The sequence below is a fragment of the Lissotriton vulgaris genome, chromosome 3_2 (genome assembly GCF_964263255.1).
Source record: "Lissotriton vulgaris chromosome 3_2, aLisVul1.2, whole genome shotgun sequence".
Taxonomy (NCBI): domain Eukaryota; kingdom Metazoa; phylum Chordata; class Amphibia; order Caudata; family Salamandridae; genus Lissotriton; species Lissotriton vulgaris.
In genome coordinates, this window is record NC_141690.1 from 256,237,177 (window position 1) to 256,253,921 (window position 16,745).

General features: G+C 52.4%; 1 protein-coding gene across 1 annotated transcript in view; it reads left to right on the top strand.

Annotated features, from left to right (window-relative positions):
• Positions 1-824: 824 nt before the first annotated feature.
• Positions 825-16,745, top strand: part of LYRM2 (LYR motif containing 2) — a 97,056-nt gene continuing 81,135 nt past the window's right edge. The window contains exon 1 of the mRNA XM_086964313.1: positions 825-1,196. Coding sequence (XP_086820439.1) covers positions 1,152-1,196 — 45 coding nt within the window. The 5' untranslated portion in view covers positions 825-1,151. The remainder of the gene's footprint in view (positions 1,197-16,745) is intronic.

Below are 16,745 nucleotides of genomic sequence, written 5' to 3' on the forward strand. Positions count from 1 at the left end.
CACTCACCCTCACCCTCACTCACCCTCAACACCTCACCCTCACACAGTGCAATAGGTCTCGGAGGATTTTTAGTTAAAGCTTTTACAATTGTTTATGGCTTTTTTTATTTGTAAATCTTTAGCATTGGCTACAAGAAATAAAAATGCTAAAGATTTACAACAAAAAACCCATAAACAATTCTAAAAGCACTAACTCTAATGCTGCGAGACCTATTGCATTTCTAATGCTTGTTGTTCAAGTTGGTAGGTCTGTAATGATTATGGTATGTAATCTAGACATTACAGTCCAGGTGAAGTTCTCCTGAGACTCACTTTGCGGTCCCATTAGTTGACACGTTGAGAAAGCAGTCACTTTGCAGACACAGCATGAAGAACCAACCTTCAGAAAGAAGCATCATGTTGTAGATGAGAGAATGACATTGTGTTCATAGTATTCTTCACAATATCTTTTCATACTTTGGAGACACAGCGTGGAAAGGCACAGAGGAGGCGGGTAAGAATGAGGTGCGGACGGAGCAAGAACCACAAGGCCTTCATTACTCATGTTCAAATAAACAGAATATTCCAGATTCATTGTGCGTGTACGGTGGTAATGCAAGGATGTGTTTTCATTAAACCTTCTGTACCGAGGAGCCCAGAGCAGCCTGGAGAGTAAAGGAGAGGCAAAGGGAAAACACACAAAAATGTGGATGTAAAAATGTGAGTAAAAACACTGATAAACCGCAAGATGGATGGTTTCATAATCAGAAAAGTAACTCCCAGGGCAGGGAAAGTCCGAGGAGTGAGAGGAGTGAACAAAAGTTCCAACAGCGCCTTTATTTGCAGTAATTGTGGTTGGTGATCGGCGGGCGCATAGCTACAGAGCTCGAGGTGGGGCAGCGCCGCGGGGCGGGGGTTTCCACCCCAGGTGATGTTGCAATCTTGCACATATTGATTCTGCAGAACCGTACAGTATGCGTGCCCTGCTGCCAGTGACGTCAGAGCTCCGAGTGCTGCAGTAGGCGCTGTGGACGCAGGGGGCGCTGCTGCCCCGACCATGCCCACAGGAGAGCGCCTACAGCACCGGAAGGCGGAAGCGAGGCGCTGCAGCCGGAGTCGGGGTGCACGGGAAGGAGAGGGGCGCAGGACGCGGCGGGTGGTCGCCCTGCAGCATGGTGACGTCCAGGCTCGCCCCTGCAGCGCTCACCCTCAAACAGGTACTGTGTCTGTCTGTTTGTCCGGCAGGGACTGCGGGGCTGTGAGAGAACGAAGGCCTCAAGGCGCTGCTAGAAGTGCCAGCTGCTACCTCTTGGACACCCTCTGCTACCCCCTGTCACACCTCTGCTACCCCCCTGGCACACCCCTGCTACCACCCCTGCTACCCTCCTGGCACACCCCTGCTACCCTCCTGGCACACCCTGCTACCCTCCTGGCACACCCCTGTTACCCCCCTGGCACACCCCTGCTACCCCCCTGCTACCCCCCTGTCACACCCCTGCTACCCCCCTGTCACACCCCTGCTACCCCCCTGTCACACCCCTGCTACCCCACTGTCACACCCTGCTATCCCCTGGCACACCCCTGCTATCCCCTGGCACACCCCTGCTACCCCCCCGGCACACCCCTGCTACCCCCCCCGGCACACCCCTGCTACCCCCCCCCGGCACACCCCTGCTACCCCCCCGGCACACCCCTGCTACCCCCCCGGCACACCCCTGCTACCCCCCGGCACACCCCTGCTACCCCCACGCACACCCTCTGCTACCCCCACGCACACCCTCTGCTACCCCCACGCACACCCTCTGCTACCCCCAGGCACACACTCTGCTACCCCCAGGCACACACTCTGCTACCCCCTGGCACACACTCTGCTACCCCCTGACACACACTCTGCTACCCCCTGACACACACTCTGCTACCCCCTGACACACACTCTGCTACCCCCTGGCACACCCTCTGCTACCCTTGGCACACCCTCTGCTACCTCTGACACTACCCCTGGTACACCCTCTGGCACACCCTCTGCTACCCCTGGCACGCCCTCTGCTACCCCCGGCGCTGCCAGCCCCGGGTCTCCCCGTTTTTAGGGGGTCACTAAGGCAAGAACAACAGAGGGGCCTCCAGGCTTTTTGTAAACAGGCCAGCCATCTTGATATGGCGAGGCCTCCATGTTACTAAAGGTTCTAATGTTAAGTGTCAGTGCATGTTGTAATACATGAAGACACCACACGAGGAACATGAAAATCACCCAAGCCCATGTGTGATGAGCTGTGAGTCCTGTTTTTTTTTTTGCTGTGCATTTTGGGACTTGTAGTCATATCCCCTTTACTTCATCACACGCTACTACATTCTCTGTGACTTCCGCCTTGTCAGTATTATGACCACTATTTATCCCCTTCACAAACAGAATCACACTGGCAAATGGCACACATGACCATTTCTCTGGGCGCACTGCAGAGATGCGTGAACTTGTTTTTAAAATTTTTATTTCAAAACTTTTTATTGAGATTTTGTATAAGCCGGATAAATTAACCACACTAAATGCACTGGGTGGGAATATTGTGATACTGCCTAATATTTAACATTGCAGGGATTGCAACCTCAGTGTTTTCTGAGAGAATCAGTGTGTTTTTGGCAAAGGCAGGAGTTTTTTGGGTGGCTGAGCTAAACTTAATAACTTTTATGTCGTCAGAATTGTTGAGAAGTGTCGATAAAGGATCATTGGCCAACAGGAACAGTAAAGGAGAAAGAGGCAACCTTATCGGGTGCCCTGGTGGAGCGGGAAGAGATCCGAGAGGAAGCCACTGATTTGAACTCTCGCTGGCGGGGTTTCATACAGAGCCATAACTATGTTAATGAAAAAGGAATCTAGATTGTAAGATTGAAGAACCGCTGCTAAATGAGGACAAGATACTTTATCAAAGGCCTTCTCGGCGTCAAGGGTGATAGTGGCTATGGGAGCGGTGATGGTTTTGGCCTTTTCAATAACATGGCAGGCGGCGCCAGCAAGTCGTCTTTTAGAAGTCCTGATTGGGATTTATGAACCAATCTAACGGTAATCGGCTCCAGGCATTTAGCTATGCTTTTTGCATATTTTTTAGCTCTCAAGTTAATGAAAGAAATTTGGTAATTTTTTTTACATCTGTGTGATCCTTGCCCTCCTATGCTAGCCTCTGCAGTAAAAGAGACTTTACCATTTAGTGCCGAATAGCTCAGAGCGGCTTCAAGTGGGGATAAAATGTAAATCCGTATTTGTAAAGCGCGAACTACTCACCCTTACAGGTCTCTAGGCGCTGGGGGCCGTCGTGGAAATTAAGTGAGCTATTGCCCAGAGTCACATGGTGCTGGGCTGAGCTGCGTCCGGAGCCATGGATCGAACCATGAATTCTGGGCTCCGAAGTCAGCCACCCTGGCCGCTGCGCCACACCTCTCCACTCCAGAGTGTGTCAATCATAGTTTTGTAGAAGACCTTGGGTAAACCATCTGGTCCAGGCGCCTTTTCAGTCAGGATGGGTCTAACTGCTGTGGCAATCTCCTCCCTCATATTGGGTCTATTGAGCGTTTCCCCATCAGAGAAGGAAACCGCATTAGGAGGCAGGTTATCGATTAAGGAAGTCAAGCCCTCGTCTTTGAGGAATAAGCGCTAGCTTTGGGTTTAGAGGTGTCCAGAATTGTGGGGTGCCTGCGTTTGAGACCATAGATATTTACAACATAGAGATCGCTTTCACCATGCTAGGTAAGGGTCAGCGATCTTTGTTGTCGTGTTGATACAAGATGATTGATTAAGCCAGATATTTTAGAAATGAGATTGATGACCTCGTTTTTCTTTAGCGGGCTATGTCTTCTACCCAGCCAGATCTTGAAGAGACGGTATCTTTATTGGTGATTTTGGTTTCCCGCAACATATGATTTCCCCCTTAAGCTTGTTACAATTTCCGCACAACCAGGAGTACCGGGTTGGAGTGAGTGTGAAGAACGTTTTGTGGCAAAAAATACGATTTTAACTGGACGAGAGCCCATTATTAAAGGGATCTATTAATAGTGTGGGAACACGGCCAATTTAAAACTCCCCTTAACTGGACGAGGAGCTGATGCTTACCTTGGTGTTCATAATTTACGCACCAATTTCAAATTACAATAATTCCTCCATTCACAGTGTTGTTGACTTTCTATCCACACTGTCATAACTCTAACTCTTCCATACAATCAATCAATCAATCAGTGACACTTATAAAGCGCGCTACATACCCGTAGGGTCTCAAGGCGCTGGGGGGGGGGGGGGAGCCGCTACTGCTCGAACAGCCAGGTCTTCAGCTTCTTCCTGAAGGAGAGGTGGTCTTGGGTCAGGCGCAGGTCGGTCGGGAGGGAGTTCCAGGTCTTGGCGGCCAGGTAGGAGAAGGACCTTCCTCCTGTAGTCGCTCTTCGGATGCGGGGGACGGCGGCGAGGGCGTGGTTGGCTGATCGGAGGTGGCGTTTGGGAGCGTAGAAGTTGACTCGGCTGTTGAGGTAGCTCGGGCCTTGGTCGTGTAGGGCTTTGTGTGCGTGGGTGAGGAGGCGGAAGGTGATTCTTTTGTTGACGGGGAGCCAGTGAAGGTCTCTCAGATGTCCGGAGATGTGGCTGGTTCGTGGGATGTCGAGGATGAGTCTGGCTGAGGCGTTCTGGATCCGCTGGAGTCTCTTCTGGAGCTTGGCGGTGGTACCGGCGTAGAGGGCGTTGCCGTAGTCCAGTCGGCTGGTGACGAGGGCCTGGGTGACGGTCTTCCTGGTCTCGGTGGGGATCCACCAGAAGATCTTCCGTAGCATGCGTAGGATGTTGAAGCATGCCGAGGAGACGTTGTTGACTTGCCTGGTCATGGAGAGGGAGGAGTCCAGGATGAAGCCCAGGTTGCGTGCATGGTCTGTCGGTTTGGGTGCGGTGCCCAGGGCGGGAGGCCACCAGGAGTCGTCCCAGGCGGAGGGAGAGGAGCCCAGGATGAGGACCTCCGTCTTGTCCGAGTTCAGTTTCAGGCGGCTGGTCGTCATCCACTCGGCTACCTCTTTCATCCCTTCGTGCAGGTTGGCTCTGGCGGGGTCGTTGGTCAGGGAGAGGATCAGCTGGGTGTCGTCGGCGTAGGAGATTATGCTGAGGTTGTGTTTGCGTACGATGGCCGCGAGGGGGCTCATGTAGACGTTGAAGAGGGTGGGGCTCAGAGATGATCCTTGGGGGACGCCGCAGATGACTTCGGTGGCCTCTGACTTGTACGGTGGTAGGCGGACTCTCTGTGTTCTTCCGTCGAGGAAGGAGGTGATCCATTCCAGCGCCTTGTCCTGGATTCCGACGTTGCTGAGGCGCCGTACTAGGGTGCGGTGGCAGACCGTGTCGAATGCCGCGGAGAGGTCTAGGAGGATGAGGGCCGCTGTTTCTCCGTTGTCCATCAGGGCTCGGATGTCATCGGTGGCGGCGATGAGGGCGGTCTCGGTGCTGTGGTTGGCTCGGAAGCCGGACTGTGAGGGGTCGAGGGATCCGTTCGTCTCGAGGAAAGCGGCCATCTGCTTGTTGACGGTCTTCTCGATGACTTTGGCTGGAAACGGGAGGAGCGAGATGGGGCGGTAATTCTTGAGGTCGGTGGGGTCCGCTGTTGGTTTCTTGAGTAGAGCGCTGAGTTCGGCGTGTTTCCAGCTCTCAGGGAAGATGGTGGTGTCGAAGGATGTGTTGATGATGTCTCGCAGGTGGGGTGCGATGACAGCGTCGGCCTTGTTGAAGACGTGGTGAGGGCAGGGGTCGGTCGGTGATCCGGAGTGGATGGAGTTCATCGTGCGGATGGTGTCTTCGGTGCTGATCGGGGTCCAGGCGTGGAGGGTGGTGGTGGGGGGTGGTTGTTCGGTCATGGTGTGCGTTGGTTGGTTGTTGAAGCTGTTGTGTATGTCCGCGATCTTGTTGTGGAAGTATGAAGCGAGGGAGTTGCAGAGGTCTTGCGATGGGGTGATGTCGTTGTTTCCTGCGCTGGGGTTGGAAAGCTCTTTCACGATGTTGAAGAGTTCCTTGCAGTTGTGTGCGTTGTTGTCCAACCGGTCCTTGAATGCTGTTTTCTTGGCGGCGCGGATCAGCTGGTGGTGTTTCCGGGTGGCAAGTTTGAAGGAGGTCCTGTTGTCCGGTGTCGGTTCCCTTCTCCAGACTTTCTCGAGGGCTCGGCAGTTCTTCTTGGAGCTCTTGAGTTCGTCGGTGAACCATGGGGCTTTCTTGCTGCCGGGTCTGCTGGGCGGGGTCCTCAGTGGGGCGAGTTCGTCCGCGCAGTTGCTGATCCACTTCGTGAGGTTGTCGGCGGCCTGGCTGGGGTTCGCTGAGCTGGCAGGAGGGTGCTGGCTCAGGGAGGTGGCGAGCTGGTCTGCTGTGATCTTGTTCCAGCTTCTGCGGGCGGCCTGTTGCTGGTGGTGGTGGGTCGTTGTTTTCTTGAAGGTGAAGTGGACGCAGCTGTGGTCCGTCCATTGAAGCTCTGTGGCGTGGCTGAAGTCGATGTCCTTGCTGGATGAGAAGACAGCGTCGAGTGTGTGTCCGGCGAGGTGGGTGGGGATGGACACCAGTTGCTTGAGTCCCAGGTTGGCGAGGTTGTCGAGCAGGGTGCTGGTGTTGCGGTCGTTGTTGTTCTCCAGATGGAAGTTGAGGTCTCCCAGGAGGATGTAGTCAGCGGAGGGGAGGGCATGTGGGCTGACGAAGTCGGCGATGTCCTCGCTGAATTGTGTGCGTGGTCCAGGGGGTCCGTAGATCAGGGTGCCTCTGAGGGTGGTGTTCGGGTTGGTGTGGATCTGGAAATGCAGGTGTTCGGCGGTGGTCAGGGAGTTGTCGGTGCTGGTCGTGAGACGGATGGTGCTCCTGTGGATGATGGCGATGCCTCCTCCCATCTGGTTGGCGTTTCGGTCCCTCCGGACGATCTTGTAGCCCTCTGGGATGGCGATGGCGATGTCGGGAGCTGAAGAGGCGTTCATCCAGGTCTCCGTGAGGAAGGCAACGTCTGGAGCTGTGGTGTCGAGGAGGTTCCAGAGTTCGATGGCATGTCTGTGGACGGAGCGGGTGTTGAGCAGGATGCACTTGAGGTGGGTGCTGCTGGTGTTCGGCTTGGTGGGTGCTGGTGCGAGGCAGGTCCGGATGCAGGTGAACTTGCAGGCGTGGCAGCTGAAGGGTCCGTGGGTACGTCGTGGAGTGGCTTGATGGCATTCTGGGAGTCGGCCGGTGTTGAGAGCGGTGAGGGTGGCGGCGGAGTACGTCAGGCGGGTCGGTCGGGGTCTTCGTGGGCCAGGGGTCCTGGCACTGGGCGCGGTCCAGGCGCGGACGGGCGTAGACGGGCTTACCTTTGGCGCGCCTTCGGCGCACAATCGGCGCGCCCGCTGCGCGTGACCGCTGCGCGTTCGCACGGTCGCCATTTAAGGCGAAGTGCGCGGGTGGGCGGAGCAGCTGGGAGGCGGGAGCGGGGAGGGTACAGAATAGAAAAAGGGGCGGGGAAAAGCGGCGGTGGCGGGAAGGGAGGGCGGCGAGGTAGGCGGACAACAAGGAAGGAAACCACAACACGGGGGAAATAAAAATTAAACAGAACAGGCACAAATTCTCGACAAAACAAGGAAAAAATCAGTTATACAAAACAGGCACAAATTTTAGACAAAACAAGGGCAAAAACAACCGCAGCGGCGCCAGCCGGCAACCGGCAAACGAGGCAGCAGCGAGGCAGAGGGCAGGCAAGGGGCACACGCAGCAGCTGGTGGCCGTGCGGCGCGGGGGTGTCCCACAAGTGGGTCACACTCACCTGCGTCGCACGGTCGCCATTTAAGGCCAAGTGCGCGGGTGGGCGGAGCAGCTGGGAGGCGGGAGCGGGGAGGGTACAGAATAGAAAAAGGGGCGGGGAAAAGCGGCGGTGGCGGGAAGGGAGGGCGGAGGGCGGCGAGGTAGGCGGACAACAAGGAAGGAAACCACAACACGGGGGAAATAAAAATTAAACAGAACAGGCACAAATTCTCGACAAAACAAGGAAAAATCAAAGTTATACAAAACAGGCACAAATTTTAGACAAAACAAGGGCAAAAACAACCGCAGCGGCGCCAGCCGGCAACCGGCAAACGAGGCAGCAGCGAGGCAGAGGGCAGGCAAGGGGCACACGCAGCAGCTGGTGGCCGTGCGGCGCGGGGGTGTCCCATACACACAGTTCTCACAAATGATGTCATTTGAGATGTCATCAGTGTTGCTATGAATGTCAAAATTTCACGTGGTATAACTGATGGAATATGAAAGGGAATAAGCAGTGCATCCTAAAGGTGAGATTTATAGTAATTTGAAGGTGGTGCGTACATCTATATCTATACTACTATTATAAAGAGAGACCTGTGACCTTTGAGCCAGGTAAACTCGAAAACTACACCACCAATCCAAACACCCAATACATGTTTGAAAACGTCAGGACAAGCAGGAGGACATAGGCTATATAATAAGGTATATATATATATATATTTTATATAGCCTATGTCCTCCTGCTTGTCCTGACGTTTTCAAACATGTATTGGATGTTTGGATTGGTGGTGAAGTTTTCGAGTTTACCTTGCTCAAAGGTCACAGGTCTCTCTTTATAATAGTAGTATAGATTTAAAAAATTTACGGTTCAAAAAAAGTAGTCCCTTGGAAGTAGCGCCGGCCGGCCGCGACGTGCGTGCTGACATCAGCAGCGCGGGGAGGAGCGGCGTATAGGAGCCTGAGGAACAGCGGTGGACAGAGCGCGGGGAGGTGCGGCGCTGAAATGTCTCCACAGAATCAAAAGGGAGGAGCGGTGAGCGCGGGCGGGGGCCATGAACACGGACAGCTCACAAGCCTTTTGCTCCCGGACAACGTCGGGACGGGCTGCTATTCGTTTTTAAAGCGCATAAAAAGCACCGACGGGCCTCGGGTGTATTAATCAGGCAGTACGAAGAATTAAGCTAACTTTGAAGTGATTTTAAAAGTAACTTTTTGAAGGTGTTTTAAAGTCCTGGTAGATGTATTGATGTCAGTCCTTTCGGTTGCAGCCAATTTAGGGGCACGGAGGACACACCTTTGAATCCCGGCGGCCAGACTCATGCTTTCATCTTCACAGAGACAATGATACGGGCACTATCGACCTGAGTATTTATAGCACCTAAAACAACAGAGCGTGTAACTATGCACTATATGAAGTCACTGCTCTTGTGCGTCTTTCGCCCATAAAGCGCTTCATGGACTTTTAGGCGCTTCAATTTAATGAAAAGTACACCTCTCAAAGAGACCTGTTTTCAAACCCCCTCTGAACGCAATCTGTCTGCAAGTAAAAGCAAGGTTTTCTTTGGACACTGTAGTAAGTTGCGATTCATTTAAGTGCAGGTAAAGTGCAGCAGGAGCCTTCCACCGTCGGGAGTCCCTGTGGTAAGTGTCTGTCAGTGATTGACAGCCCCGTTCCCTGAGTGGGACGGAGAGCGCCAAGAGTCCTTGCGCAGCGCCCAAGCCCTGAATCTGCCTGCAGGAGGTAGGGGCGTGTGTGGGGGGTGGGGGGAGAGAAGGCAGGAGGGGGGCGACTGAGGGGTCCATGAAAGAACCACAAAACGCGCAGAGATTCCTGTGATGGTGTGTATTCACAAGCATTGTGAACGGGTCTCCTACCTTTTCAACACAAGTCCATCTATTCCTGCCGTTTCACATCCAGGAGTTACTTCTATAGCGCTTGATATCACGGCTTGTCGTTTTGGTGGAATGTAAACCAGAACCTCCTCTTCCCCCCCCGTGTCTGGGACACCCTCCCCTCTCTCACTCGCCCCCTATCGGCGATACCGACAGTGAACGCAATCCATTTATATTGGCTGAAATTCCAGTCGACCAGTTACAAGTGGTTCCGAGTGGATCCAGGTGCTGAGCGTGGAGTGTTCGAAATTCTGGCGCTGCGTGTCAACAGAAAAGTACAATAAAGTTGTACTCATGAAAAGCAAACATTGATAGTAAAAACACAACTGAGAGGTTCGTAATAATTTTAATAGCAAAGCGGGGTGCTTAAAAAGAATAAAACGGGACAGAGCAGGGACGCCTCCGGACCCCGGAGGGTGTGAAATGGGGGTTCGGCTGGGGCAGTGGGGACGGGGTGGGGAGCGCCCTCCAAAGTGGGTGCTTTCTGGGTCGACAGAAGTCACGGCGGGGCCATCATGGGGGGAGGGGAGGGGTGTTGCAGTGAAGAGACGGCAATAAACCCTGGCTGCCAGGAACACGGGCAGAGGCACAGTGAGGCTGCCTTGGGGACCCTGGTGCAAAAAAAAGGACAGTCTGGGCCCCGGTGCCACTGATCCTGCCGCACATTAATTGGTTAACACACATAGAAGGAAGTGGAGGCGAAAGCAGGCCGTGAGCTCCTATTTACGAGGAACGGGACATGATGGTTTTGGAGGGACGTGTGTCATAAACAACAAACATTTGACTCGGAGCCAGAACCGACTTTGAGGTGACTTCTTGGATTTATGTCACTAAACCAATCCCTTGGTTTCATAAAACTATAAAAAGAGTGATTTTTCTGCATTTGCAGAATTCAGTCAAAGCTTAATTTTCCCCGGCGGCTCAGCAGTGAGCCACCCTCTTCTTGGGGCTCTACATAACCACAGCTGAAACTAGCCTATGCAGCAGTAAGCCTAATGTAACCAAGAAGGCGCCAAGAATCAATGTACTGCCCTAGCATCACTACTGTACTGTAATGGAAATTTTCTTAATAAAAACTCTTGAAATCAAAAAAAGAAGTGCTGCTTCCACCCTGGCTCTCACTGGCACCGCCCCGAGGATTGATAAACATGGAGGGACACGCCTGCTTCGGGGGAGAGCAGACCAGCGGGATGCTAGCGCCGAGAAGCCCTGTGACGAAGGATGCGCCTACCATGTAATCAGAGGTCGAAGTGCATTAAAAAGTACGGGAAGTGTGGGGGTGGAGTGAGTGAGGGGCAGGGTCAAATGCGTGGGTTAAAATAACAAACAAACTATTCCATAACGTTTTTCTTTTTTTAATATCCCGGGGTGTACATATAAACTAGCGCACAGCGTAATCTATACTACTATTATAAAGAGAGAACTGTGTCCTTTGAGGCGGGTAAACTCCAGAAGTACACCACCAATCACAACACCCAATACAGCGTTGGAAAGGGGAGGTCCAAGAGATGGACAAAGGGTATACATCACCACACCATATACATTAGGGCGGTGGGGGTAAGAACGTTAGGGGAAAAGTAGTCCAGGCGTATGCATACAGTGATAGAACGCGGCTAGGCGTGTGGGCGTGGCGTTAGGTAAACGCGACGTCATGGGCGTGTGTATACAACGCGGCCAGGAGTGCGGAACCGACACCCGACGGAGGCGTGTGGCCGATGGCTTCAGGACATGGGACCTGCCCAGAGGTAAGAGCGGCCAGGAGCGCGGGGAGGAGAAGGTTCTGAGAGGCACCACGGCCAGGGGCGCTAAGGCACTTAGGAGCAAGCCACGGCCCGAAAGTTACAGTTATGCCCGCTAAAGTAAAGTTATGCCGTGTTTGAAAGTGAAAGCCGGCATGGAGAGTAAAACACGTCAGCCCGCAGTAGGAGAAACCCCTTTAAACAAGACTGTGGGTATTTATGCGCTAGATGCAAAAGGCACGCTCTTCTAGGCGAAAACCAGGCACAGCCACTCAAACCATTATTATACGGGGGAGTGATTCTGATGTCCGGGCTGGAGGGAGGGCCCGAGCGGGGAGACGCAGAGTGCTGGTATCACTACCCACCGCTTTCACAGACACACGGCTCAAGGCAATAACATGATTTCAAATAATCCTTTTGCAGCAAAATGGCAGCCGTGGCCGATCCTGATGACACTTAGCACGGCTTTGCGCCTTTTAAGGGAAGCCGTCAGTATCTGAGCTTCACAGGCAGACCGAGTCCGGGGTGCGCGATGCTGGTGAATACCTTTCACCTCGCAAAGCCTACCCGGACAACGTCGGGACGGGCTGCTAGTTATAAATTAAAGGTATAACTATAGCCTTAGAATCCTTAACGTTTGTGTAGTTTTAAGATTGGTTTGCATAGGAAAAATAAAGTTATAGTAATTAGACGGTGATGTGTAAATTATAAGCTTAAAGTATAACTATAGCTTTAGAATTTCTATTGTTTGTAAAGTTTAAGTTGTGGTTTGTATAGGAAGAACAAAGAAAGTTATACTAATTTGAAGTTGGTGCTAAAATTCAAAATTTAATATGCAACTAAACATTTCTAATGTTCGTGTAGTTTAACGTTATAGTCCGTTATAGAGAAAAAACCTTAACTTACAGCAGGGTCGAGTCCATAGGGCCTACCATCGAGTAACCCCTGCGATGCTGGCCCAGGCCGCCTTGGATCACCCTTGTCCCCTCTCAGGCGACCTGGAGAGGGATCTGGAGGCCTTGCAAGTATGGCTGTTAGACAGGCTAAACGACCTTGCCCCGGAATTGACACCCCGTCTGACACCGAAACGGGTCTCCGCGTCTTGGTTCACCGTAGCACTGTCGGCTTCGCGGCAGCAGTGTAAGGTGGCCGAAAGAGCCTGGCGGGCACAATACGATACTGCGGCCAAGCTGACCTATAAGACGGTGGTTAAGGCCTATCACCGGGACATCCGCCTGGGAAAAAAAGCCTACTTGGCAGGGAGAATAGAAGCCGCTTCCAACTCCTGTAAGGAGATTTTCTCCATTGTGAGAGAATTTATATCCCCACGGTCCAATACCTCTGATGAGAGGCCATCTGCTTCCTGGGCTTCGGATCTTGCTGATTTTTTTACTAGCAAGATCCAACTTATACAGGATTCTTTTCCTTCGGCTGTATCTGTGGGCCTGTTTAAACCTGAGGCCAATTTGTCCCTTCTGGCTTCGCCAGGTTTGACGTTGGGCGTGTTCCCACCTATCTCGGCCCCTGCCTCTTTAGCACTCATGGGCAATCTCAAATCGGGCTCGCCTCTGGACCCGTGCCCCGCTAAATTTCTGGCTAAAATTGCAGAGGTGATTAATCCGCTAGCGAACCCGCTATTGAATCTCTCGCTGAGCCAGGGAGTGGTTCCGCCGGCCTGGAAGCAGGCGATGGTAATTCCGCTGCTTAAGAAACCTGGTCTAGATCCGAAGGCCCCAGTCAACTATAGGCCGATCTCTCTGTTGCCGGCTCTCACGAAAATTGTGGAAAAGCACGTTCAGACGGTGCTCTCCAATTTTCTAGAGACAAATGAGATCCTGCACGCCACCCAGTCGGGTTTTCGTCCACATCTCAGCACAGAGACCGCGCTCCTTGAGGTATCAGAAACCATTAAAGGGGTTCTGGACTCTGGGGGCAAAGCCATGCTGGTGATGCTGCATTTGTCGGCGGCTTTTGACACCGTCCCCCATGATGGCCTTCTCGTAAGACTCTATGAGATAGGTCTGCGGGGGACGGTGCTCAGCTGGTTTTCCTCCTTTCTAGCTGGCCGCCGGCAAACGGTCTGGGCCTCGCCAGATTCCGCCGTGATGCCGCCTGTGGGAGTCGGGGTCCCACAGGGCTCTATTTTGAGCCCAACCCTTTTTAACATCTTTATGACCCCTTTGGCGGCGTTGGTGGAGTCGTTTGGGGCCCAGATCGTATCCTACGCGGACGACACCCAGCTCCTCTTCTCGTGTAAGAGAGGAGGAGACTTTGACGGGGAGAGTATCCGGAATTGCCTTGGGGCTGTTTTTCAATGGTTCCAACTGAACAGCCTCAAGTGCAATTCCGATAAGTCCGAGGTACTCTTCTTTGGGTGCGACGCGGAGCCAGATTGGCAGGCTTGGTGGCCCTTCAATATGTTCCCTCCGTCTGGTTCATCCCCAATTGCTAAGAACTTGGGGGTCAAGATGGACAAGGGGCTAACGCTGAATCCCAGATCCTTGGGGTGTCGGGCACCTGCTTCGGCCTCCTTAGGATGCTGCGGAGGTTTCTTCCCCTCTTGTCTGAGGAGCATAGGAAGCTGACTGTGCAGGCCCTGATCGGTTCCAGGTTAGACTATTCGAACGTTCTGTACCTGGGCCTGCCAGAGTATCTGCTCCAGCGGCTCCAAGTGGTGCAGAATGCTGCCGCGAGAGCTATCTTTGGTTTGAATAGACGTGCTAGTGCAGCGGGCCTGCTGCAGACTTTGCATTGGCTTCCAATCTGCAAACGGATCGCCTTTAAGGCTTTGACTCTGGCCTATAAGGCCCTCCATGCGGTGGGAGCAAAGTACCTCCAAAAGAGACTTGTCTTTTATCATCCGGCTCGTTCTTTGAGATCGGAATCCCTGTTCCTGGCGGTTGTCCCGCGAGTGAAGAGAGCTCGCCAGGGAGGTCGCTCTTTTGGACTACTGGCGCCACAGCTGTGGAATTCTCTGCCGCTCACACTTCGGGGAGCCACCAGCCTACTTGCTTTTAGAAAAGGTCTTAAAACCTGGTTGTTCACTCAGTAGGACGCTTTTTGTGTGCCCCCTCTGCCTTATGTCCTCTTTTTTTTAACTGTGTTATGTTATTGTGTTGCAGCCCTCCTTACTTAAAGCGCCGGGACACTCTTTTTGAGTAGCCGTGCGCTATATAAAAGCTAATATAACATAACATAACATAACTTACATTAAAAAAATAGAAATTAAAAGAAAAAGCAAAGGTTAAAGGGACATTATAGTTAGGTAAAAATGACAGTCAATGTGGCATTTGAACTTTAGAAAATGGTGAAATTCGCCAGCTGTATTTCAGTGACCTATAATTTATCCCACCATGCACTTAATTGTCTAAACTTCCCTATGCCTCCTCTAACCAGGAGAAGTGTGGCTCACTGGTTAGAGGAGGCAGACCCGGACGCTGAGATCAGACCCGGGACCAGGGTTCAATTCCCGACGCGGCAGGGTCTTGAGCCCAAAATGTCCACGGACTCGGTAATTCTCGCTTCGGTGCCTACTCGAATCACAGGTTCACACTCTGCAACTCTGGGCATTAAGCTTGCTTAATCTCCACTACGGCCCCCCGCGGCGGGATGCCTGGCTTTCACCTTGGGGATACCCAGTAGGGGCTATCTCACAGGGAAAAACCAGGACGGGTTCCCAATGCAAAGCGCTTTGAGACCTGGCGGTGATATTGCGCTATATAAAAACCTATCCATCCATCCATCCATCCATCCTATGGAAATTGCATGGGGGGGAAGCATTTGGAGACCTCAGTTTTTCCTCGGCCCCCGCTTGACGAATCTCCCCAAACCTTTCAAGTACGTATCTCATCTGGATGAACATTTTGTTACATTTTCCATGAAGATTCGTTAAACAGGACCAAAGTTTTATTAGCCTTGGTAAAATAATAATAAACCAGTCCCACGATACTGAGTACTTGTACTGTGGGACCCTTTCACAGGGTGCAGGCATGCCGTTGCTGAGAATCTGAGCTCTGCTGGAACACTGCGCTTCGATGATGCGGGAGCTTACACGGCCAGTGGTACACCGCGTTTAGTTGACCTCAAGAACGGACTCGAATGGGTACATATGGTTCATCGGAAAGATTTGACATTTTCTGATATGGGGCACTAAATTCGATCATTGCTTGGTGAATAATTGGATGGTAATCATACAACACCTCCCACTAACATTGCACACTTCACAGAGTGAATGACTCATTGGCTCACTGCGGTCACCTACCCTGAGCCTGTTTTGTAACTTTTACTGGGACCTTAACTCTGACTCAAAGCCCTGAGTGGCAGGTGTAAGAGCCCTGTTATCTAGTGTGCAGTGCCACCATTTTATGCTCCTGAATCTCTATTTAGAGAAGGTTTTATCTAAGTCTACACCACTATCAGCAAGGTCACACCATATCTCAAGGTATATCTGTTGGACTTGGCCCTTTTTGGCAAGTGCACCCCTAAACTTTTTGCCTTTTCTGTGACCTGGTGTTGGTGGCTTTAGGCCTCTGAGCACTTTAGCACTGTGGTCCAGTGTAAAGTGCATGCGCACTCTGTGTTATATTGGTGAGACTGGCCTCCCATAGGAATGCTTTGGGGATTCCCTGATCAGTGGGCGTCATTGGTAATTCCTGTTATGAGAGGAGCAGTGTGGTCAAGTGTGGTATGGTTGGAATTGTAATAATAAATGCTGTGCAATGGTGTGCGCAGATTTAGTATGACCATTTGAGAAATGCCACTTTTAGAAGTTGCCATTTCTGTGTGCTATGTGTCTGCCTGTCTGATGTGAATTGCGTGTTTGGCTTTTGAGTGACAGGGGCTGGTGAGGTGTGTGTGGCTCCAGGAGGGGCAGGGTGAGTCAGCACTAGGCCGAATGGGACATCTACATTTGGAGTAGGTGGGAGGAGAAGTCCCTGAATAGGATGGTGCCTGCCCTAGTGAATGCTGGCTCCGCCCCCCTGGGGTGTGTCTAATGAAGAGCCTCCACCTAATAATGGGGAAGAGGAGCCCTGTCAACAGAGTGCTCCAAATCCCCCCTGAACCAGTTGCATCTGGTTCCCCCAAAGCTCTGTGTTGGAGCAAACAAAGAGAAATGGTGTATAAATACTGGGGCTGTGAGCCCATGAAAAGGTGCTGTACCTGACTTGGGGGCGTGCTGCTTCTGGGGCCCAGGAGGAACTGCCATAAGGGCTTCCCTCCCTACTGGAGGGCCCTGCGTGCTGGCCTCCCTGGGCCCAGCTGTGCCCCTGGACCTAGGGGAATATTTTGCGTGGGCTTGTTCTTCTCCAGGACCTTCAGGACTTTTGGTTGAGGAGCTGTGACATCCTGCGCCCTGTGAGCGCTACGTCTTGATGTTACCC